The sequence below is a fragment of the Podarcis cretensis genome (assembly GCF_951804945.1).
Source record: "Podarcis cretensis genome assembly, chromosome: 4".
NCBI lineage: Eukaryota > Metazoa > Chordata > Lepidosauria > Squamata > Lacertidae > Podarcis > Podarcis cretensis.
This window is the reverse complement of record NC_137173.1, coordinates 59,549,985-59,575,956: the sequence shown is the minus strand read 5'-3', so window position 1 is coordinate 59,575,956 and position 25,972 is coordinate 59,549,985. Positions and strand designations below refer to the sequence as shown.

The window sequence follows — 25,972 nt, the reverse complement described above, 5'->3', positions numbered from 1 at the left end:
GTTCCCTCTCCTATCTTCTCATTGTGAGTAGCTTGCTATCAGATGTCCAGTGAAATATTAAATTCCAAAGGATTTACTTGCTATATTGTAGAACTGCAGCTGGGCTTTATCTGTGTTAACTGTGAAAGAACCTCATTACAGCCGAAGTTGTAGATTACCTGAAGCTTTTTGCGGCATATCATCTGTGCTGGCCTATGAAGGCGGTTTGACTTAATGAATTGCATGATTTTGCTCAGATTATCAAAATCCCCTTGTGGCAAAAATTCTGTACTGCTGTGGCTTTAAACCATAGTGAATTCCTGCATGCTTAACAGCAAATACTGCAGAAGCAGGAGCACTCAGGTAAATCACAGGGCGAGTTAAAAAGATGGTGCTTAAATAGTGCTAGAATACTGCAGTGGCTTAAGAGATTTTAACTACAAATCAGGACGTTCCTAGTTGCAAATTCACCTCTGCCGTTTACTCACTAGGCAGACTTTTGGGTCTCAGAATTTCAGCAGCGCCATGTGTGATGCCAAAATTCAGCACACGCAACTGCCTCTTGCACTCCGTTCTAAATCATAGTTGTGGAGTTCCCTGTGGCGCCCCTAAAGTGCCACACCCAGTGAAGCCAAACCAGTTGTGCTCCCCTAAATCTGCCTTTGCCCTAGGTAAACTACTCTCAACCTCAGGTCCCCATAATTTTGTAATGGGTTGGATAATAAAACTGATTTGGCTTAGTGTTGTAAGGATTACAGCTAGATTATGTTTGAAGCACTTTGAATGCTTGAAAGTTATATACAAAAGTTAGCTGTTATCCTTCAGAGAAATAATTCTTTTTGGAATGTGGTGTTCTTATGTGTCTTGTCAATATATGATACTGACCATTAGCAATGCACTATTCTGTCTTAATTCAAAGTGTTAACCTTCCAATTAGCAGTTTTTCTATCAACTTCACACATTTGCTCCACACATTCCCTGCCTTGCAAATACATTGGCGTGAACAACAGATAGGCAGCAGAAATGCCTGGGGTTACTCCTGTCTGGGCATTGGGCAAGCAGCTATACAGCCAACAGTGATCCCCATGACTGAAAGTATATTTGCTCAAGCACAAGAACTGACTTGTTCACACATAGAGCATAATGTTTTAATGTGTGGTATTTCTATTGTTTGTTAGTTGTATCAAGCATATTTTTGGAAGTGATTATGGAGTTTATTAAGCAGCATATGTGATAAGCCAGCCAAAGGTTTATCTCCTCTTATCTACGATGATTATATTGGAAACTTTCTCATATCTAACTGGTACTGCCTAATTTTCAAACCTCCTCTAAGAAATTGATATATTTGCAGAATTGTATTGTACTAATTATTGGATCAAATTGGCTGGCATACCTATATTTTTCTACTTACTACTTTGAACAGCTGTTTTAAAAAATCTGTTTTTCTGTTGAAGTGCCTCCCATTGCATTGGTTGTTCCTTGGGGTAAGCTTCCTAGTTTTTCAGTTTAATTCCTGCTGCACCTCAGTTCTTCAAAACAAGTTCCCTTCAGTGCTAAAGGTTCTGTGTGTGTTACTCCACATTTGATTCCTCTGCCTATACTTGCCACCTCATTATGTACTTTTATTTTGTTCTTGGTTCTTGCTTTCTTGCTCGGTACATAATTATTAATTTTTTCTTTCTTCAGTGTATGAATCTCACAAATCAACTTCTAGTTTTCAGCATAGAAGATTGTTTAGGTGACTTAAAAACTAAGAAAGTTTTGAACTAAACATTTTCAAAGAAAGGCACATAAGCAGGGATGATGAGAGTTATATAAATTTATGCTTAGTGTGAAGGAAGTACATAGCAAAGTTTTTCTCCCTCATAATTTTGGAACCTTATTCAAGATGGGTAATGTCCACCCGTATCTCCTAATAATGACTAATATATGTTACTTCAAGGACCTGGGGTTCTGTCCGCACTATATTTTTAAAGTACCTTTCCCCTTTTAAAGAATTCTGGGCACTGTAGTTTGTTAAGGGTTGCTGGAAATTGTAACTGTGGGGTAAACGACAGTGCTCCAAACCCTTTGAGAAACCATGTGCTTAGAATGTGCTTTAATGGTGGTGTGAGCACACAGAGCTGGTATTCCTCTGAAGATTGGATGCTGGTAAGAGCAGGAGAGTGCTGTTGCATTCATGACCTAATTGTCGGCATCCTATAGGCATCTGGTTGACCACAGAGAAATGGGAACCTGCACTAGATAGGCCTTTGGTCTCATGCAGCAGGGCTCTTGCTATCTTACATTTTAGGTCCTTGCTCAGCAATTAATTCCCCTGCGAGATCAGTTTCACACAGGAGTAAGCGGGTTAAGTTTCAATTCCTACCCCATTAAGTGGCTGCTAGCCAGTTCTGTTGCCACAAATGGCATTTCTTCCAGAGATACTTTACCTCTTAGGGTGGTAACTGTAGGCTGGCAGCACCTTTCAGAACCAAATGCTGATTCCTGTATTATGTTGACATGAGTGATCAAGGCAGAAAGAGTCTAGTTGGGAAGAGGAAAAGTTCGCATATACTTCCCCCAATTTAACAATTTTGGTAGTCCTTGTTTCATCTGTTAAGACTGCTGTCACTTAACACACTGGCCCTTCATAGGCTAATATCCAGCTTAGTGCGCAACCATATGCTCTGGCCAGCAATGGCAGGGCTTGATGGAACAGCACAGCCCCAGAACTTGTCCCAGCCAGAGTAGAGGGGAAATGCTCCCAGTGCAACAAAGGCCTAAAATGAGCCAATGCCATCCAGTAGATCCAGTGCTGGCTTTCCCCCACAACACCCCATTTCAGGGCTTCCTGCTGACTACCAACGGGAGAGGCTGCTGGGTGGTGCAAGGTGGTTCTTGCCTGCGGGGCTGGGCAGAGGGATACCTTTGCACCACCCAAACTCCTTCCACTATAGCAGATTAGGGGCTTGGATTTCTCTGTAAATCATGCTTGGGGTAGATCTGTTGAAATCAGTGCACTTTGTCCATTGATTTCCATGAGTCTTATTCTGAGTGTGACTAGTGTCAAAATTTACATGGCCAATTTACCATGAGTTTCCTGTTAGTCCTATTAGGACTGAGAAATTTGTTCCAGCTATGGGAAGTATTTTTCTCTGTCTAGAGATAAATGAGCTAAGCTTAACCCACAATTCTGTCACCACCTCTATAGGAATTCTATTTTTGGATATATTATTGTAAATGCTACTGACACATTTTTCATTTCTAATAAGCATTTGTTTTGGCTATGTTACTTTGATTCCGCTGCAGCCCACTTTCAATTGTATTTTGAGTATTTCTAAGCATTAATTACAATTGAGAGTCGCCATTACCACAAGCAAGCATTAGGGGGAAAGACAATAGACAGGCCTTTTACTAGACTAATACTGACTTTCTTGCATGTTACAAACTTACAAAAACTGTACATTGTGGTGGTGGAGCAGCTATTTCAATGTGTAAGCCTATTCTGAAATACTTAATAGCTTTTAGTATATCTCTGCTTCACCATCACCCGCCCCCTGCAAGTATATTCAAATAACACTTTACGTCACCACGAGCGTCAACTACTATTTTGCATTTGAACTAAATTTAAAGTTTTCAGAAATTCATAATTTTAAATTCAACATAGATCTATGGGGAATATGAAAACTTAGAAACTCTGTGTAACTGCCATTTTTATACAGAAGTTTTGGTTTGCAAGACATACTGTAGATGGTTTCTAGTTCAGCACTTTCTGAAACTGTAGTACAGTACTAACTTGCAAGATTAGTCTTATGTTTAAGGGGAAAGTTCATTTATTATGTACATTGATGTCTAGCTACTTTAATGCAGTTGAGCTTTATGCTTTTCACTGATCTACAGGAATGCTGGAAATTTGGTTTCAATTTATTGTGGTTTACTTCAAAGTGTGCTTTCAAGTGTACAGGTAAAGGTACCCCTGACAACTCTGGGGTTACACACTCATCTCACTCTATAGGCAAGGGAGCCTGCGTTTGTCCGCAGATACCTTCTGGGTCATGTGGCCAGCATGACTAAACCGCTTCTGGCAAACCAGAGCAGCGCACAGAAATGGTGTTTACCTACCCGCTGGAGCGGTAACTATTTATCTACTTGCACTTTGACGTGCTTTCGAACTGCTAGATGGGCAGGAGCTGGGACCGAACAACGGGAGCTCACCCCGTCACGGGGATTTGAACCACCGACCTACTGATCGGCAAGCCCTAGGCTCTGGTTTAGACCACCGTGCCACCCGCGTCCTTTCAACAATATACTTCAATATAAATGAAAGATTGCATGTACTATCACACTAAGGAGAGTAGTAGAAACTACTACTTGCTGTAGAAACTATTTGCAGTTTCTTAACTTTCTCCTCTAGAATGCTTTGTGCCTCATGATTGAAAGTAGCCCTTTTTATTGGAAAGCAATGTTTTAGGAATGAGTTACTTTGTTACTATCTTTTCAGGATTTTTCCTGGTTGGTTAATTCTGTGAAATAATTTTGGTCCCTGTAATTTTAGTTTTCTCTCCAATGTTCATATGCTGGACAGAGCAACACATCACTGGACCCTTGTAGCAACATGCATGACCAGTATACCACTCTGCGCTGCTATTCTAACACAAGAACAGTTTGACTATAGCCTACTTGTTGCAGCGAACAATCATACAGTGGTACCTCGGGTTACAGACTCTGCTAACCCAGAAATAGTACCTTGAGTTAAGAACTTTGCTTCAGGATGAGAACAGAAATCGTGCAGTGGCGGCAGCAGCGGGAGGCCCCATTAGCTAAAGTGGTACCTCAGGTTAAGAACAGACCTCCGGAACAAATTAAGTTCTTAACCCGAGGTACCATTGTACACCTGTAGGCTGTCTCAAGTGTCCTACATATGGTGAAAATCATATTCTTCTAGGTTGCACCGGTATTGTTAATCTGTAATCTATTGCTGCATGCTACTTACCTTTTCATAGAGTTAAGAGTTTATAATTTTTCATGGGTTACAAGTCTGGCCAAGACTAACATTTTTGAGAGCTCTACAGCTTTCAGGCTGTCAGCAGGACATCCCCAAAAATATTTTAATTCCTTTTTATTCGCATACATGTATTATGTGTATATTGAATATTGGACAATACTAAAATCACAAGTAACTGATAGGATTAGTGTCTAGCTGCACCTAGTAGCAGTTTTCAAACTATATAGTCAACGTGTTGACTTTTTCTGCATTGCTAGTTTACTTTTAATTAAGCAATCCTCATTCTTAGCTCAATGATTCCTTTCAAGAGATTGTTCTTCACTAAGAGTTACATCACTGTTTTTCTAAAGGGTTGCTGTGGACTTACAACTTTATTCAACCCCAACCAACAGATCCAGTGGTAAAGGATGTGTAAATTATAGGCCAGCAGACCACAGCTCCGCCCCCCCCCCCGGTAGCCATGCACTTACAAATGCAAGCAGTAGTTTTCCAATTGCTGTACATCTAGGAAAATCCACACCTGCTTCTGAGATTTACTGGGTTGCTCTTTAAAGCAATTTGTGCTCACACAGATTTGCTCCACACATACGTAAGGCAGCTGCCTGTTATTTTCAGATAGTGTGCTCTCTACCATGTGTATTCTAAAGGTTTGTTAAGCTATATAGTTCTTGAAAGGAGATGAGAAAACTCTGCTGCCTGTGACACCATTAAGAGTACATATCATTAGCCCAGCTTCAAAAATATTCCAATTTCTGTTTTCCAGTTAGCAGCACTTGTGTATATTTCTTACATGCTTCGATTTCCTTTTGTGAAAGCAGCCTTCCCTCCACCTCGTTTATCAGCAAAATACAGCATGCTCGTGATAACATTATGCAAAGCAAGAAGTCTGTTAAGTGTCTAGAAAATGTATGCTCTCACAGCGTTGCTTTTTTTATCCGTGATCCTCTGAAAACTATTCCATCTACTAAATATTGAAACTTGTTTTCTCTATATTTGCACAATGTACTTAGGGCATCGATAAATCCTTATGCTATTTACATGGTATGGGGCAAAGCAGACTACAGAACAGGAGTTCACTTCAGTCTTTTCATTAAATGGAAAGCAGGAACTTCTACTTCCACCTGCTGTAGCAATCTTTCTCATGTTGTGCTGCTGCTGTGAGAGCCGTCACAAGAAAAAAGGAGGGGAAGCTGGAAAATATATTGTATAAGCAGTATCCTTAACTCTGGATGCAGTCATTTGAGCCATGTTCCAAGCAGCCCAAAATGACATTCTAGGGAAACTGATGTACCATCAAAACATCTCTCCACTATTTGGATATGGGCTGCTTGGACTATCCCTCTTTCCTTGAACAGCTGACCATGTCAAACGGCTTTTGGAGGGAGATGTACCCTCCCTCCCAAGTTTGCCAAAAGACCCTTGGGTGCAGCTGCATAGTTTGGTCCTTATTAAATAGGCTTCTTTAAGACAAAACTGGGCTTTTGTATCCAACACTGCAAACCGTTCTGCTCATGCAACAGGACTTCTTCCACTTGTGTGTACCCCCAACCCTCTGGAGAAATTTATAGTGTGCCAGGGAGCAAAGGGGAGAGGAAGGTCCTATTACACAAGCAGAACATTATAAGTGCCTTAAACATACCTAACATTTTGTTCAGCATTATGGAACTGTTTAAAGGATTCTATTTTGCCATTAATCTAAGCATATCACTCTCTTTCTACTCCCATTTGACATGTCTTTGTTATATAGCAAAGTGTAAGAATGTTGCATTATGTACTAAGAACCAAGTTTGAGGTCTTGCCTTCCTGAAGCTTGATGAAAGAGCACAAGAGACCTGCTGGATCAGACAAAAGGCCCAAAGTCCTGCTTCTTGTTCTCAAACTGGTCTACCAGATACTTGATCTGTCTAGACAACTTCATACACAATCTAAAACAGTTCCTTTATAAGGTGGTTAAAATTTCAGGACCATTTACACATGTATAAAATGTTTAGACAAACTGTTAAAACTAAAAAGAAAATGCCTCTCACACACATTGTACCAGTTTTGAACAAAAGGTGGCATTTATTTCTTTATGAATATATTGAACTGAATATTTAGTTCTCCTTCTCCTGCACGGTCTTTGTTCCACGCAGTCTGCCAGTACGACGGGCCGCAATGAGACCAACCTTGCGACCAGCTGGAGCATCTCTCCGGATGGTTGAAGGCTTACCAATGTGCTGATGGTTACCACCACCAAAGGGATGTTCAACAGGCTATGAAAGAAAAGCAGCAACCAGAGTAAAAAAATAAGGCAGGAAATTATTTCCAATACAAAAAAAAAAAAAGGGGGGGGGAGAAACCAGCAACAAAGTTTATGACTAAGCTCCATCTGCATAGTTTGCTTAGATCAAAGGCGTGATTTGATGACCTTCAGGAAATGCTACGAAGTGAAGGTGATACATTCTGCTGTTGATTTAACAACTTAGCTTGTTTTAGCTTTGAGCTGAATGCTGATTTTTTTTTTTTACATTCGTTATGGGGACAGTGCCACTACAGATATATATTGAATTACAAGCCTTAAAACTTAGCTTGCTTTATTAATGTAATGGTTGTAAATAAAACTTGGATGGACACTTAGGTCATATTAGCACTATCTCCATTAGCAGCCATTTTATCTGGCTTCATCTGCAGGAGGAACCAGTCCAATCCCGTATCTCTGTTGGAACCAGCTACCTGTTGGTTCCTGTCTTTTGTGGAACTGTATTCTCCATACTATGAAGGAGTCACTAGCCAGGTCTGATTACATTTCTTCTACCTCTGCATTCCATTTTCCTCTTGTCTAATGTCACTAAAATAGATTACATCTTAAAACAGTGAACCACCATCAGTGTATCAAGGTAGTAGGTTAAGTAGCCAGAGGAAGCAGGTGTAAGAAAGACTTACATTCATAGCTACACCACGGACACGTGGCCAGCAGTTTCTCTTTGCCTTGTATTTGTGGTAAGCCCGTCCAGCTTTCAAGATAGGTTTGTCAATACGACCACCACCAGCAACAATACCTGGAAGATTTTTTGCAAGAGATTTTCCCTGTTACTATTTTCCAAAAACAGTACAGTGGTACCTCGGGTTACATACGCTTCAGGTTACAGACTCCGCTAACCCAGAAATAGTGCTTCAGGTTAAGAACAGAAATTGTGCTCAGGCGGCGCAGCAGCAGCAGGAGGCCCCGTTAGCTAAAGTGGTGCTTCAGGTTAAGAACAGTTTCAGGTTAAGAACGGACCTCCGGAACGAATTAAGTACTTAACCTGAGGTACCACTGTATTAGTGCTTTAACTGTTCCCATTAAACATGGCTAGTTATGCTCTTTGTAGGTCTTCCAAGTGCTGAGCACTAATAGTAGCAATAGACAATGCTTAGCAAATTATTTATTTGAAACTTTCCATTTGCTTTGCTTCTGGGAAATGCTTTCATATTGTCTCACAGTTCACTTTGGTAAAAATATTTGAACCTTCCATATTTAGTACTGTAATCAGACTTCTAAATGAGACTGCAGCACTGAGGATGCTAATGTGTGCCCTTGAGGCTGCCCACAAGTCTCTTAGACTCCATCATAAGGTGGTAGGGCTGGCAATTATTATTTGTATATATACAAATAATATATATACCTATACCCTATACCCTAATATATATACCCTATACCCATAGATCTCAGAACAGTTCACAGCCACCACCTCCCACATCAAGGCTAAAGGAGGAAGTGGGAGGACCTTTCCCAATCGCTCTTTCAGCACTATGCATTCTAAGGCTCAGATTGGCCCCTGATCAGAAAGCAGAGTGACTTGTGAGGATAAGTAGGGAAAGTGAAGCAATCTAGCCTGGGGGAAGGAAAATAAGACTGACAAGTGAAGTCCGAAGACAATGAATTGAGAAACTTGAGTGAATGTAAATGTCTTGAAATTAAAAGTTTTTCCCACAGGTTCTCTTACCACCATGTGATCACATACCGCATCAGTCTCCATTGAATGAACATCACATCTGGTACTTTCTACTGTCACCATGGTGCAGAAACATGGATCCAAAACACAGAACCCCACTGTTTATAGGGACTCCATCAAAACCATTATGTATCCACACATAACCAGATCACAGATGTATTCTGTGATTCTGTTGTCGTACTATGTAAAAATCATGATTCATGCCATGGATCAATGATTTCCCGGTGCTGGCAAGCAATGGTTCTGTGAAATCTACCTATTTAAGCTAAAATTTGACAATGCTTTTTTTTGGGGAGGGGGGGAACCATGTAAAACCATGCAGATTCAAGAGGATCTGTTTTAATTCTGCTGAATGATTTTATCCAGACCACCTGGAAAAGTGAAAGTTTGTCTATGTTTGCTTTTTGGGTGGGCAGGAAAAAAGTGACCAGAGGGAGTAATGTCCATGGCACTCTCAAAATTCCAAATTTGTGTAATCCACAAACAAAAGCTAAAAGTGGAATATTATGTGATTACTTGTAGCTGTATTATATTTATGCTGCTATGATTGTTATTAGTTATACACTTTCCTTTTTCTGTATATTTCTTCATTATTGTATATTTGGATAATTTGCAGTAAAACATTTTTTAAAAAAATTCCAAATGTGCCCAGGGCAAAAAAAAAAAAGAGGTTGGTGACCACTGCTGTAGCAACACAGTATTAAATAATGACACAGAACACATTTTGTGCAATGTCATTTTTAAACACTGGATTCTAATTTCTTAAGTGCTTACAAGCAGCTATAGTGACAAATACCAAGACACCAATAAGAATGCAACAATTTCAGGGGCTCAATCACCTTCTCATTCTTGCAATGCAATATGCCCATTGTCTAACAACAATGCCATTCTGCTGTCAACAGAGACTAAAGAGGTCAGACTCAATGCAAAATAATATATGCTAAAAAATTTCTCTTTTAAGACACCCAGCTGCCAACTCAAAGTCACAATTATTCAATAAAGAACATCAAAGACTTCCAAATGAATTTGCTTGACTAGACAGTTGGAAAATCTTAAGCTCCAAATAATCAGTCATGGTCATGTTCTTCTCTTTCACTACAGGCCTTAAATTAGTATAAGAAAGTTAGTAAAATGGGGATATCATGGATTGCTGTTGTAGTAAATAGCCAATTCGTTTGAGTTTTGCAGAAAACCTCCTCCATGTTAAGACCTTTTTTGAAGTGTTATTAGTTGGAAGTGCCAGAACACCCCTACAATCCAGATTCTGCAAGTACTGCAGTGTCCTAAAACTACAAACACTTCAGGTTATGAGGCATAAAACCTAGCATATATATGAGGCAACACTTACCAACAACTGCTCTGTTTGCAGAGGAGATCACCTTCTTGGACCCAGAAGGCAGCTTCACTCTGGTTTTTTTGGTTTCAGGATTGTGGGAGATAACTGTGGCATAGTTCCCAGAAGCACGGGCCAGTTTACCACGATCACCTGGCTTCTCTTCAAGACAGCAGACAATAGTGCCTTCTGGCATAGTACCAACGGGCAGGACATTGCCAATGTTGAGCTGAGCTAAAAGATTTGTACACATGAAAAACATTTTTAGAGCTGCAGTATCACTCTAATGTGCCACCTCTCTTGAAATCTACATTTTCAAGTTACCTAACTATTTCCAAAAATATGCACAACTGTTTATTGTCTTTACTCACCTTTCTTGCCACAGTAAACAAACTGTCCAGTATGAATGCCCTCGGCTGCAATGAACAATTCTGTTCGTTTCTTAAACCTGTACGGATCACGGAAAACAACCTTGGCAAGAGGAGCTCCTCGACCAGGATCGTGAATTATATCCTATTGAAATATAAATACAGTTTAAGAATCTTATAATTTCAGATAGCCAGCAACACTGCCAATATACTCAGTGAATTACATGCACTTTCCAGATCAAAAGGCCAGGCATTTGAGATAACTGCTGAGCCCTACTAGGTAATATTACATATCTACATAACTTATGAGCTGCCTCATTTCCACATATTTTCCATTTGGGAATGGCCGAGTTGGAATAAAGGCAATCCTCCCCTAAATCAATCAAAAGCTTTGTCCCTTAGCCTCAGTGCTTTTCAACTCTGCCATTGCCTTTTAAATGGAAGCCTATAGTTGTCTTGCTCTTAAGCAAGCTTAAATATTTTTCAGAACTGCCTTATTGGTATGCACTTACCTTCTTCCCTACCATCTCGTTTTTCTATTGCTATCAACCATCAGCAGAACAAAACCATTAAGAGAATAGCAATATAAAATAAGTGTGACTTTAGGATTTTCCTTAAGACCTGCAATGTTGGAACATGCCAGAGCACAGGTTACTGACGTGAGTTTGGAGATATGGGGGCCACTGCAGAATTCCCCATCCAAGATAAGTTATAAACCATGTTATGATGCAGTTTATTTCCTTACCCACAGTCAGTACCTCAAGTCTTGTCTGGGTCTCAACCTCAACTTGTTTGCCCTCACTGCCCCCTAGACTGCCTCCAGACACTGATTTCAATAGCCTCCATGGTATTATTAAATGGAAACAAGACAGTATCATCTGCACACTGCTGACAGTGGTTTCATGTAGATGTTAATATTTACATAACCCACATTCAACATACTACCAGATTCATCAAGATGATAAAATACAAATATAAACATGCATCGTATTAAAAACCCTTAATGCATACTGTGTCAATCTTAAAAACATCAAATCATTTCAGAAATTTTGTACTTTAGAATTTCACAAAAGTATGCATAACAAAATAATACTGCCTGTACTAGTTCTCTTGACTGTATAAACTGCTAATAACTACTCTTGTTAGGGGAAAAGGGATTCAGATTTCTTAAAACTTAAGTTACAAGAATAGAAACAGAACATCCCCACAATTTGGTACTTGCCTTTACAATGCCTTTGATATAGCCATGCCTTTCAGCAAAGTCTACAGCTCTCAGCTTTGCTGCGCCTTTCCTGTGCTTCACATGGGCTCTGAACACTGACCCCGCTCCTTTTCTTTGACCTCTGATTACACGGCCCATTGTGAACCTGAAAATAAATAGTTATTAGCATGCTTATTTAGAAAATGCAGCTGTCTCTAGTGTAGAAAGATTATTTAGTATGGGTCTCTATCCCACCCATCTTTTAGTTTAAAACACTTTCAGTATCTAGCGTGCTTGTTTTCTATATCACAAGTATTTTAACTGTATTTCTGGATCTCACGCACAGTGTTCCTATCAATGTAATGCACTATTTATGATTTCTCAAAGCCCTCTCAAATGCCAAAGTTTGAGAGTGCAGCTTTTTTGTATAGGAACTTACTTTCTCCTCTATAGTCATGGTCTCACATAGCACAGTATAGGTTAAACACACACAAACATATACCCCAATGTTTTTATATTACTTTGAAAGTTTTTCAATGAAAATGTTTGCAACTCATACTGCTTTCTGCACCAAAAAGTTATTCTTGGTATATGGACCTAAGCATAAAGACTTGCAATCTGAAAGTTAGCTTATTTAAAAAATGCAACAGGGCCTTTGATAAAACGGAGTACGTAGAAGAAAAATATTTGCGACAGCAGGAGTTTCGTATATCTTAAGAATCCTCTAACAATGTTATTCTGTTCTGAGGGATCGCCCTGGAGAATGGCTGCCCTTACAGACGTTTTTTAAAACACAAAATCACGAGCACAAAAATATCCCCCTCCTCCTGTTCCCCTCGAGCTCGGTCTCCCGTCGGAGCCCATTCTCCGCTGCTCGTGGCCTCGGCAGCCAAAGGAAAATCCAGGCTCGCCCGGCAGCGGGAAGAGAATCGTTCATGGGAGCCGCACGAAGAGACGCGCGAAATGTTCCCCGCCCGCGAAACCGGCCAGGGGAAGCGGAGGCCGATGCCGGCCATAAATGGTCGGCGGGGTGCCGCCGCGGCCCCGATGGACACGGATACACTCCCGAGGCCTGTTTCGTGTCTTACCTCAGCCGGGGCTTGGCTCGGAAAGAAGGAAGCTCCGGAGGTCACGGCGCCACCAAGTCCTTCCGGCCTGGACGGCGAGCGGCAGGTGTAGAGGCGTCAGGGGCCTGACGGGTAATGTAGTTCCGGCATCCGGGTACTTGAAAAGTCTGTGGGGCACGTGACGCGCTCCGAGCCTCCCCGTTCGGTTCAATGCAGGACGCGGCTTCTCCGTCTCCCCTGCCATAAAAAATCGCAAGGATGCGCAAAATGGCAGCGAAGCGCCCGCCGCTCCCGCTTCTCCTTTCCGTCCCCCATGACGAGAGTTCGTGGGAAAGGCGTTGGAGAGCCGCTGCTGCTGCCCGCGCCCTGGAAATCGCGGGCTGCCGGCGAAACATCCCCCGTGTATATTTACCCCGAAGAAAATCGCAATAAGAAGTTAAATGGGACTTAATGCCCCCACCCCACTTTCTGGTATGTTATTATTCATAGGCGGTTCCTGCTGTTTTGTAATTGACTTGAAAATTGTCTTTAAAAAAAAAATAATAATCCACTGGGCTCCTTCCTTAGCAAATTGCCCCTCAAATTTGTCGCCCTCCCTTTCGAATCTGCGCTGTCCCTGCAGAGGATAAAACGCCTGCTTGATTCCAGCTGCACTGCTGCTCCCTTTGCACGGCCACACCAGGTTATGTAAGGCGCGCCGCCTTCCTTTTAGCGGCAATGGAGCTTGTGCTCTTGTCAGGGCTTTTTTTTCTCTCTCTCTCTCTCGCTCCCCTCCCCGCCCGCCGGGGCTGTGTTGGCATTTAAAAGCTGCGTCACGGCAAGCAGCGATTCGGCAGGTGAAGCTGTCAGCGCAGATAGAATGGGCGAGAAAAGCTTCACATTTGCTGATTTCCTGCTTGGCAGGAGGCTGTTGGAAGGCAATCGGAACCATCCTGAAAAACGAGTCGGGGTTAGGCCATTAGAGAATTGGGAGGCTTTCATTCAGGCAAACTAAAATATCCTTGCTTGCTGAGATTAGGTAATGCTGTCATGTTTCTTTTAAACCAGTGGCTCTTAACCATGTTTGGGCCATGGGCCCTTCTGAGAACTTGATGAAAGCTATGGACCCCCCTCCCCAGAAAAAATATACACAAACACATATATACACAAAAACTAAACACAAAATATGCATACAAATTTTATTTACAGCATTGGGAGAAAAAAGTACTGGTATTTTTTGGGTACAGATCCCCTGAAACATAGGTAAAGAACCCCATTTTAAAACTAAGAAGCCGCTCTGCTTACACCTTTCAATTCAGACCCAAGGTCTACAACATCCCTTGTTAGTTTCCAATTTTGGAGAAATACTCTGTCTGTTGATCCCTAGGACAGGCAATATCCAAATTCTTCAAATAATACCTTTTTATAGTGTTCTTTATTTTTATTAAATCATTTCAGCATACAACAACAGTTTGCAGATAAATAATGAAATATCCCACCCTAGCCCAGAAGCTGGTGTTTAGGCAATACAGTACATACATCTACTCTTTGTACAGATGGTGATGAACAGTTTAGGTTAACCAAAAAGTTTTAAAGTGTGAGGGGACCTCTCTACTTTTGTTTTTAGCTGTGTGCACAATAAAACTGCCATTCATTTACAAAGGAGTCTTTGTGCTTCATTCTAATAATACCTTTTTATTGGATGAATTGCATTGGCAGATGACAGACTTCTGATATGTACTGAATTCTTTTTTAGATCCAATGGAAACTATATGAACCATTTCAGATATTGTTGCCTTTTTAAAAGCAGCATCTAAACTAATATCCAATTCAATCTTTGTTTGGATGCAAGGCACATTAAAATGCAACTAGGTTGTTCTGTTTCTTTATTTGGATTGAAGCTGGTGTGTGTGTACACCACTTCCCACACAATCAACAGGAGCACATGGGATGCAGAGTAAATGGGAGTGTGTACACAGCAACTACACACCTCCAGTTTCTGATTGTCTTTTACATATGTAACATCCGTGTCTGAGAAATTAGCCAGTTGCCTGCCCTGGAGACGGTTGTACTCCCCTTGAAGGAGCAAGCATACAGTCTGGAGATGCTTTGGGAACCAGCTTTTGTCACTGGAGGCACAGCTGACAATAATACCACATTGAGAGCTTATACAGAGTCCATCACTCTGTGGCTACAGATTAAGCCGCATTGGAGCTGTGGGACTGAAGGGAGAAAAGAATAAAAATGCCAACCGCCAGGAAAACCAATTATTCTAAGGGCATGGGTAAAAAAGGTAACTAATCCATTAACCAAAGGTTTTGGGAAAAGTGGTGCAACTACAAATTATGGATGTGATACTAACAGTGGGCCTTATACAGGCAGGTTGATGGTTTCTCATGATATGACAGATACTTGAAGCAAATCTGCAGTGACAATTAATATTTCAGTAATGTCTGAATGTAAGAACTAGAAACGTCTTTTGTCAGTTTGGCTGGTACAACAGCTACAGCCGTTCCTGGACTTGACCACAGTACAGTAGTAGTCCAGGCACCGTTAAAGATTGGATTTTGCCAATGAACTCTGTGTAAGGCTTCCCTTGTGCTTGGTCTGGAAACTGCAGTTAGTGCAGAATGCTGCACGACTGGTAACAGGAGTGAGACCCTGTCAGCATATTACACCTCTGCTCAGAGATCTGTACTGGCTGCTGGTTTGTTACTAGGTCAAATTCAAGGTGTTATTATTAGTATATAAAGCCTTCAACAGCTTGGGACCAGTTTGCTTGAAGGATTGCCTTACCCCATCTACGCCCATTTGACGGCTTCGATCTGTGGAGCTGGCACTTCTACAAGTGCCACATAATGACCATTCTGCACCTACACTCTGAAACGCCCTGCCAATTAATATTAGGCAAGTGCCATCACCATGTTGTTTTCAGCACCTGCAACAGACATTTTTGTTTTGGCAAGTCTGCCAAGGCATGCAACTTTAACATGTCATTTTATTATAAACCCTAAACAACATAGGCCCCAAATATCTGAAAGATGCTTCCAGTTCTACAGATCCTCTTGGGTGTCAAGAGAGGGCCCTTTTGGTTCCACCACCCCTCTGCAGTCTTGTGTGTTTTTTCAAGAAGAGGACATTTCTTGAGAACATTTTCAAGGAGAGGACATTCCGTTATGATTTACAGCGTCAAAGGCCTTAGGTCAATAAACACCATATACAGGAGTTGGGTTTGCTCTCTGCATTTTTCTTAATGCTGTCGAGCAGTGAAAATCATACCCACTGTCCCCGTCCCCCCCCAAGAAGGTCGAAAACCAGGATTCAGGAAGGGTGTCCTCATATATAGTTAGGAGAAGGTTTGCTAAGATCCTTCAAGAATTTTGCTGGCTGCAGCTAATAAAGAGATGCCTCAATATTTCCGCAATACATTCTATCACTTTTTTTAAAAAAAATATTGATAATTTTGGCATCCCTAAAGTCTGCTAGGATTTCTTCTCCCAGATTTTTCCGATGAGCTTGTGTGTAGTAAATTCAATTCTGCCCACTTTGAAGACTTTGGCAGTTATCCCATCAGGTCCACTGACTTTTTTGTTTTTCATTTGGTTAATAGCAGTACACAACTCTCCCAGATTTGGAGATATTGCAAGCTCATGTCTAATTTGTTTTTGCAGGACCACCATTTTTATCTGTAAGCTGCCTTGAGTCCTTGGCAGGGAAAAAGGTAGAGAACAGCTGCCTGGATACTTGTGGAGCGACAAGAGAAACACGAGAACAGTGATGACTAGATGCTCATTGCGGGCAGGTGGCGCTGTTACGTGAGTGAATATGGGGAAGAGTGTCATATCACCTAGGGATTCTTACAGTCCGCAAATCTCATCTTTGTCCTTCCTCTCCCAATGAAAAGCTCCCAGGGTCTCCATTCCAGCTGCACCAGTTGTAGAACACAAAGTAGCCATTTGCAACGTTACTCATCTTTTCTACAGTAGGGAGTTGCTCTGTAGTTTCAGTTTGTTCTGTTCCATATGCCCTGGTTCATATCCTACACGCATGAGCGTCGTGACTGTTTGGCCAGCAGCGGCAATACCCAAAGACGAGTCTGCTATTGTGCTCCTCGTTGCTTTCCCTGGGATGTAGTGGAAGTTTGTTTGCAATGGGCCTCTGTTTTTACACAGTACAGATTTACCCTATATCCCCTTTTACAAGGAATACTCCTGCGGCCTCGCAGATAAGGTAGTGATGTTAAGCCAATCCACATTTTGTCCCTATTCTGGTGGGAGATACTCTGTGGCCTTGAGTGCTTTCCACGTCTTTCTTTTCTTGGGGGAGTTGGAGTAAGTGCAGGTGCCATACTTTGAGGCATGGTCTCTCCTTCCATGCTTACCCGTGTGTCGTGGGGGGGGGGGGTTGCCTTGTTCTTAGACCACCATTTGCAGGAGTGAAGATTTTTAATGGGTACAGTAATACCTCCATGATCGTCCGCCTTGTCTAGCGTCCATTCTGGCGAACGTCCACAGTAAACCCGGAAATACCGGAATGGGTTACTTCCGGATTTGTTGCTTGCGCACGTGCAGAAGTGCAAACCGCTCCGTGCACAGACGCGGCACTTTGCCCTGCGTCCTTTTCAGCTAGCGGCCGGGGCTCCGGAACGGATTCCAGCCGCAAAACAAGGTACGACTGTATTAGTGTCCTGACATGTGCTCACAGCAGCCTAAAGAACAAAAGATGAACAGAATCTGGGCCATAACTAGGATAGTCATGTTTACAGACATTGGACTTTACATGTTGGCCTTTGGCAATCCAATATGTGGCTGTGTGCTAGGATAGGCTTGCCTGCATGTAGGCTCTGAACCATTCCCTGCACCATTCTACTTTTTGTAACAGCATTTTAAGTTAAACAATGTGTTTTACAATCTTCTTATCCTCACGATGACACTGTCAAGCAGATCATAGTGCTGCTTGAACATTATAACAAAACAAACAGTACTAGTCTCTTAAAAATACAGTGGCATGAACTGTCTTGGACTAGACTCCACTTCCCTAGATGCATCATTCTTAGTAACCCACAAAAGCATATTGTTACACTTGCCAGCTTTAAACTGCTGCTGGACTGTTGTCTTATTTCTGGTGTAAGCCATGGCTAGCTGGCTACCTCTTTGATTAAAAGTGTGCCAGAGTTGTGTACTCAGTATCATACAATGAGCCATATTCTGATGGGCTGGTTTTGTTTTTTTAAAAAGGTATAAGACAAGGCTCTTGCCAGTTGGATTACTGAGAAGGAAAATGTGCTGCCAATATTGTGCCCAATCAAAATGTGACACAACCTAAGTATTTTAAGTTGTATAGGAGGAGACACAATTAAGAATCATGAGACTCAGAAATGAATGAATAGCATGAGCATGTACAAGAGTGGTGCTGTGGAGTTCTGTTTTTGCCAACCCAATTTCTTATACAAAGTTTAGAACGCATTTATGAAATGCTTCTTTGATGTGTCTCAATCCAGCCTCAGTGTCTTACGTGTTCCAGTTCCCTAGAACAGCTCCAGTCTAGGTTTCACCAAAAACATGGGAAGCTAGGCTCTCTGGCAGATTTTTGGTGGCCTATATCACACCTAATGATAGAGTTTGTGATTTGGTCACCATCATTTGTACATCTTACAATCACCACCATCGAGTTCTGCAATCCATCTGCCCAACGGCAGTTTGTACACGTACACAATAAATGTCCCTAGGTCCAATCAAGCTATAAATACGAGCACACACCCCTTCTCAGGTGGTACGGGCGGAGAGAGGCAGCGGGTGTTGGGACTCACATGCTAAAGCCAGGCACCTCGGTGGGCTAGCGCCAGTCGCAGCAGATGGCTGCATCTCCTGTTCCTCCTCTTAGCAGACCTTGCTCTCTCATCCCTCCCTTCCTCCTCCTCGCCTCCTTCTGGCTCCCTCTCAGGGACCCCCTTGCCGTGCCGCCATCTTGGGAGCCGGCCCAGCCGAAACCAGGCAACATCCGGGGACAAGCCTGCTCCGAGCCAATTTTTGTAAGGTTGTGAATATAAGCCGCACTTTAACTTTTCACGGTCGGAATTGGGGGGAAAAAGTGAGGCTTATATTCAGGCCAATATGGTATTTTTATATGACATTCTTGTTTCAAAGCATCAACCTTTAAACCAACTTCCTACTGTGCACCTGTATTACCAAGTTTCCAGGCTCACACCATCTATTACTGGTCAAAAAGAAATATATATCCTGGCACATCTCTCCTTTCCTCTCAGCATAATTACCCTGTGACTTCCATCAGCTGTTAATGAGGGTTAGTTGTTGTAGAATTGACAGATTAGCATTTTAAAAAAATAACTTGAATTCTCAATCTCCCAGTCATCAAACAAAAATGGTATAATTGTAGTAACAACAACATTTATTTTTTATTTTATTTTTTACAAACAAGAGACTCACAGTATTTCCAGTGGTGTTCACTCACACAAACACGCAGGCCAGTGAAATGAAATGAGATAAGAGAACAGCAAGGCAGCTCAGGGAAAGAAACACGAGGGCTTGGCTCTGCTGCTGTGTAGGTGTGGCCTTGGAAATGAGCTCGGACCATGTTCGGAGCAGATTTGTGCTTCTGATAGGTCTACTATGGCAGCAGCCCTGTTAATATTACATATGCAATGGCTGAATTGCCATCTTGAGAAGAGGAGGAAGGGAGAACTTGCAAAGCTAGGGCCAAGGAGCTTGCAGTTCTAATAACATACAAATTTATCACCTGGCGTCAAGATGTCGCCAAATCCCTTGCAACTTATCAAATGGCATTTGATCTCTCCTGAGAGCTTGCAGTTCTTCGCATCTCTGCAATTGATTGAAGGCAAATCAGAGGAGAACAACATGCACCAACAATACAGAGGCCAATTGTATGCCTTGTGTCCCTTCCAGGAATGATCTATCCAGCATGTACATAACAGCCTCCTGGCAGTGGCTGTCAGGAGTTCTTTTATGAAGGTTTGCCAAGAAAGGAACAATATCACATACCAGGGCAGCTTGTTGGCAAAACGGAAGGGGCTGCTTTGCCCTGCCGCCACCATCTACCTACTCCTGCCGCTGCTGCATCTGCTACTGGACCAAAATCAGTGCCAATGGTGGGGCACCCATGGAGGCTTCCGCTGCCTGAAGCAGTCGTGTCATCCAGCCCTACGGCTGGGCCAGCTCTGCCACATACCATTTCAACAGATTTCACTTCTTGCCCCCTGCCTGTCCTGTCAGTAGCCTCCTTGAACAAGGAGGAACTTTCCAAAAGAAAGGCCCCAGTAACCCCCTCCATTTCAGCTTCCAGTGGAAAATGAGAGGTCTTTGCATAAAGATCCTTGGTACCATGTATTCTATTATCTAGATGTGTAGATCATCCAGCACTTTTTATTGTTATTTTCTTACTGATGTTTTATTGATCCTGCAATAATCTATGTTGTTCGCAGGCTTAATAAAAGTGTGGTGTATGCATATCTAAATAAATAATCACAGTAATCCCTGGGTAGTTTCCAGAATATCATAAAAATAACAGCAGTTGCAAAAATACACGCCAGTTAAACCAACAATTAAAAGTATATTTTAAAGAAGCACAGAACAGTCTAAAACCCTGCAATTTTTTTTTTTTTTTTGAAGTCTCACTGGTTCTCTCCAAATGCCTGAGAGAGCAAGAATGTTTGGGGTTGATGTCAGAAGAGCTTCTGCAAGTAATTTGAGACTATGCTGAGCTTGATGGATCAATGTTTTGACTCAGGATAAGGCAGCTACCCAGGTTCTTTGTATGCAGAAGTTATACAATAATTTCTGTTTGTTTTTATTTTTTCTCTTAACGGAAACATGCCAGGTCAATTGTCATGTTAATCAATGTCAAAATGCATAAAGTATGAGACAGATTCAACTAACATATCCCACTACTAGAAGCCTGCACAAGGACATCCTGTAATGCAATAGGATCCTACTCAGAGTAAATCCATTGAAATCAATGAGCATGACTAACTTATGCCTTTAAATTTCAGTGGGCCTACTCTGAGGAGGACTTGCATTGGCAATAATAATAATAATAATAATAATAATAATAATAAATTTGATATTTATACCCCACCCATCTGGCTGGGCTTCCCCTCTTACAACTCATCATTGACGGTTTTTACAATGCTACATGGGTGCATGGACCATTCTAATTTAGGATCATAATTCTACATCAAGCAAATGCAAACTAAAATTATTTGTGGGAGAGAAAGGAAGTGTTAGTATTTTTTCATTTTGGTTAAAATAGTGCTATACCATCATTTTCTAAATGCATGGGAAAGTATGCAAAATATTCAGATGTACTGTATACATTTCCCCCTTTTAAAAAAATGTAAGAAGATTCAGCTGGGTGGAAGGCAAGCAGAGAAATCATTGGGTGGTAGCCAAAAAGCCATTTTTGAAGTAGGTACCGGAGAAGACAAAGTGGCTAAAAAAAAATGATCTCATTGGGGTGGCATATTTTAAAATTTATAAACTAAAACTGCAAGAGAAGCTATAAGAGCAATGCATGCATTTGCCAAATAGTTCTGTCCTTTTAAGATGCATTTTTAATGCATGCATATTCCATGGCAACCTTATGGAAATCTCAGCAAACGTTCCAAATATAGCGTTTACCCAATTCATCCTAAGGGTTTGTTTTTAAGTTGCCTTGTTTTTCCCTTCTTTATTTCCTTCTGGACCTCCCAAACACTTTAATGACAGCATTGATTTCATAGCACCTTCCCCGGAGGCTTAAGCAAGGGCTGCAATGCACTGGCAGTTTAAAGACCAAGGAACATGAAGGGCTTCTCTCCTTTCATAAAGGTTACTTCTTATAACAACACATTTATTGGGAGATGAAAAAGAAGAACTAATACCTGTATGTTGGAAGCAGGAGACTTGTGAGTTTTCCCAGTGGAATATGTCCCCCCTGCCCCCTGCTTCTTCTTATGCGACGTTAATCTGGTGTCTGCTGCTTTGTTTTTGCTATGTGCTCTTGTAGGCACTTGGAGAACTATTGGGATCATCAGTGACTTCACCAGAGACCGAAACTTAAGCTGCTAAGAGGAAGAGGGAGTTTGCAACACCTAAACACCTTAAAAAGCAAAACAAAACTCCATGCACACTTGGCAGAAAAATGATCTGAATGCATTCTAAAGATGGTTGTGTGAGAAAGGGCACAGTATGCAAATACAACAAAGGATCTTGTGGCACCTTCAAGTTCTTTGTTAATCTTTAATGTGCCATAGGACTTTTTTTGTTGTCTTTGCTACTCTTCTGGGATTTGTACACGAAGAGCTACACACACAGCACTTTTGATGCACGTACACATCTGCATCCATGATGAGATCTTGATAGTCATTTTGGGAAGAAAGACTGGCCTTTCATGCTGTGTTGCCGTCATGATTCATTTGATACGTGCAGATAGACACCCTCCATAGGGATTCTGTTGAAATTTCTAGGCTCTTTAAGGAATATTGAAGGATTTACTATATTAATCATAAACAAACCTTTTGATTCCTGAGGTGACTTCCAGCACCTCTTAGAAAAATAGCACTGGATGTCCCTATTTTCATCAGAGAAATATTGTAGGGTATGCACTCATCAGAATCATGCATAACTGTGAGAGGAACAAGCATTTGACAAGGAGAGGCTTCTCCCTGTTCCCCTCCATCCCGCCTTCTTCTGTGTCCCAAAGGACCTGCACATTGGTGATTGTGCACCAGTTGGATGCACCTAAAATGGCTGCCGCCTGTGTATCCTGGCCCCAGGATACCCCACAGCCCAGAAACTCTGGGAAATTGCAATCAAATATCACTAGCAAGCTTAGGGCTAGTTAATGCATGAAGGGGTTAAGATCACTGAATTGTATTGCTAGACTCAGTTAAGTCACGCCCCTCATATCTAGTGAAGGAGGAAGTGAACCTTTCTTCATTCTCTTCCACCATGTGAAGCCAACCAGGCAATATGTCTGGGCTCGACTGCTTCAAGTTAAGACCATGTGTTCAGAAGTATTTTTCCGTATTTTGCAAACCCAATATTTCTGCCTGTGTTCTTCTTGCTGCTGCTTCTTGCTGGAGCTTTTAAGCAAAGCATTTAAACTTATGAATGCTATGGTCTGTTCACTGCAAGAGGAATAGAGAAGGGAAGCACTGTAAGCAGACTAAATGGGATATTTAAAGTGTCTGCAACCTGTGCTCCTCATGCTTCACTGTGCTGCACAATTTTGTAATTTTATGACTCTGCTGTGTAATTTTATGACTCTTGCTGAATCCAGCCTTTTTATTATTATTAATTACCTCACACAGGCGATTGTATTTATTGCATGGAAACCTCAGCCACCCCAACCAGAAACCTCAGCCACGAGCCACAACAAACAACCTGAGGCATTCTCCACCCAGCGCCAGAACTACAGTTCCACAGCTGCTAATGGGACGGAATATAGTCGGGATGGAACTGCTGCAATAGAACAACATGGGCTTTGAAGCCCAGAGTTTATATACCTCTTAAAACAAAAGCTTCAAAACCTGTTTCAGACTGAATATGTGCAGCCATGCCTTTTCCTATGGACTAGTGTAACCAGGATAGTACTTGGCAGGGTGTGGTGGATTCCTGCCCTGTCAGGATACTCTTCTTCCTTTCCTTTATGGAGCCCAAATGCATATGCAGTCCTTTAGCCAGTGTAGATAAATGTAGACTCTTGATTAATAGGACCGCCCTCATTGAGAGGGGGCACTTTTTTGTAATGTTGGTCTGATTGGATCACATTCCCTGAGCTAAGGTAAACTTGGCTTATAAAGACAGGACATTTATCATGAAGCAATCAGTGTAACTCTTCAGATACTTGTTTCCCGGTTGCTTCCAGCTTGCCTCCTTTTTCTGAGCAAACCAATTCCATTCTAAACTCTTAGCTGAGGTAAAGCATATCCCAGGCTCCTGCAAGAAGCAGCTGACCCAACAGTTTATTTATTAAATTTGTATCCCGCCCTCCCACTCCAAGGTGCTCAGGGTGACAAAAAACAAGTGAATAAAAACACAATTGGGGGCAACATAGGAAGCTGCCTTATACTGAGTCAGACCATTGATCTATTTAGCTCAGTGTTGTCACTTGCTGGCAAATGCTCTCCAGGATTTCCAGTTAGCACCTTCTCCAGCACTAACATGTAACTATATTGGTGTAAACCTTTCAAGCAGTCGTGCTGTGCTCTGCTGGTCCAAGTGATTTAGTTTCAATCTCTATTCCTGCATAAGTCATAACTAGACAAAAAGATCATAGTGTTGTTAAAAAACAGTGTTATTTTTCTAGGAAAAGAGGTGTTGGAACTCACCATGAATACCTCCTTCATTCTCTTAGAATGGCAATGGCACCTACCTGGTTGGTGCTGGAACTGAGTTCCAGTGAGTTCTGGCTGAAAAAAAATCCTGGTTTAGAATGATTTTTTAAAAAACATTAAACTCTAGGTGCCACCCCCCCCACCCTCCATCCTCCCAAATGATGCTTGGAAAGCAGAGTAATCATGGTACAAGCTATTCTGTGTTGTTCTGCCTTCTGCATAAAGCAAACACAGCTGCACAAAAATATCCTCAGGGTTTCTCAGCCAAAAATTAGCTTGCTTAAAGAAGGTGAACTTCAGTAATGGAGCTTTTAGAATGTAGGCCAAACAGCAGTAAATGTTCAAGTCATGCATAAAACCAAGAGAGGGCATCAAAGCAGATGTAATTAAAGTTCAAGGTTCTGTGCGTAGGCATAAGGTATTAAGGCTGCCGGCAAGCAGAGAGCTGTTATATAGTGAGGCCATTTTCCGCAGTAAGAAGGCATTTTGCTGTTATAAACAACAAATTTCCTTCAAAACACCTGGTGACCATAATATAAAAGAACCATGCCTGTACAACTTAAAGATGGCATTGATACCTCAACTGGAAGCTGCGCTATATGCTCAGTCTGCAGACTCTGGAAGACTGCATCAGCAAGAACCGACTTGTCAGGCAGTACCTTGCTTCTATAGCTTGGCTCTTCTAGTTCCTTATGGATGGTGTCTCTAACAATATCCAAGAAATTCTTGTCTCGGTCACCAGCTCCACTGTATACCATATTACTTTCTTGTTCAATTCTCTTCCTTCCCATCAGAATTCCTTCCTAGCATATAAACTTGGGTGCAAGATCCCTCATTCTACTAAATCTTCAAGCTAATGCAAGTCACACAAAGGATTGCAGCTCTTCCCATTCGTAGAAATCTGGATTAACCTCCTTTACTTTGATTTTTTAAAAAAACCTTCGATTCTGGTTATCATTGCTTTTAAGTGCAAATTAACTATGTTATGCACATTTCAAAAAATTGCACATTTATTCCATTTGCAGTACAACGTTTCTGGGAAATTGATCTGAGGTTTATAGCACAGAATTATGGAACCACTCGCATGGAGTGAAGCAGAGCTCAAAATTCACATACTAAAAAGTATCATGCCTGATCAGACCAATGGTCCATATATGTTCCTCTAGACGTAGGGGAAACAAACACTGCCTGCCAGCTGACAGGGCTTTACAGAGCAGCAAGTCTGGGGCAGAGGTGGGAGGCTGGCTGGGGCTGCGTTTGGGCCTGGATCAAGCTTGCTGTCATCACACAATGTCAGTAGGATGGCTCAGGATTCCACAGATCCCCTCACTGCCTCTCAAGGTTCCAAGTGGAGGTTCCAATGAATGGAGGTACCAAGGGCAGGTTTTATTCATCTTCCAGTCGGGACACTGAGGGCTTCAGCACCTTGAGTGGGCCTGGAAATGAAGCCCTGTGGTTACTTAGAGACCCTCCATCACTTCCCTGGAATGTTCAGACATGTTCTCTCCCCTGGCAAGTTCTCTGTATCTAGGAGGAGATGTACCTAGAAGGAGGAGTGATGTGCAGGATAGACTCAGGTAGAAGAAAATGGCACACAACTTGGGTGCCAACTTGAATAAAATATTGGGGGAGGTCATGTAAGCCGCACCCCACATAACTGATCACATGATGTGGCACATGCACACTATTTGAATGGTAATGCTGATCAACTTGGGGGCAGGGGCTTGGTCC

General features: G+C 41.9%; 1 protein-coding gene and 1 long non-coding RNA gene across 2 annotated transcripts; one reads left to right on the top strand and one right to left on the bottom strand.

The window, feature by feature from the left end:
• Positions 1-6,998: 6,998 nt before the first annotated feature.
• On the bottom strand, positions 6,999-12,950 carry RPL8 (ribosomal protein L8). The gene is made up of 6 exons (XM_079974538.1): positions 12,931-12,950; positions 11,864-12,008; positions 10,645-10,786; positions 10,289-10,507; positions 7,889-8,004; positions 6,999-7,218 (listed from the first exon to the last, which is right to left on the bottom strand). The coding sequence occupies exons 2-6, from the start codon at positions 11,999-12,001 to the stop codon at positions 7,060-7,062; spliced, it is 774 nt and encodes a 257-aa protein (XP_079830664.1). The 5' UTR covers positions 12,002-12,008; positions 12,931-12,950; the 3' UTR covers positions 6,999-7,059.
• A 226-nt stretch (positions 12,951-13,176) lies between these two features.
• On the top strand, positions 13,177-23,210 carry LOC307215334. Its single transcript, XR_013838449.1, has 2 exons — positions 13,177-13,380; positions 16,560-23,210. It is a non-coding gene; the product is annotated as an uncharacterized lncRNA (long non-coding RNA).
• Positions 23,211-25,972: the final 2,762 nt, after the last annotated feature.

Bases quoted from the DNA above. Each gene is read 5' to 3' on its own strand.
- RPL8 (XM_079974538.1), bottom strand. From the start codon at position 12,001: ATGGGCCGTGTAATCAGAGGTCAAAGAAAAGGAGCGGGGTCAGTGTTC. The intron at 10,787-11,863 runs GCAAGTACCAAA...ATATTTCAATAG, and splicing joins ATATCAAAGGCATTGTAAAG to GATATAATTCACGATCCTGG. The intron at 8,005-10,288 runs GTAAGTGTTGCC...AAAATCTTCCAG, and splicing joins TGCAAACAGAGCAGTTGTTG to GTATTGTTGCTGGTGGTGGT.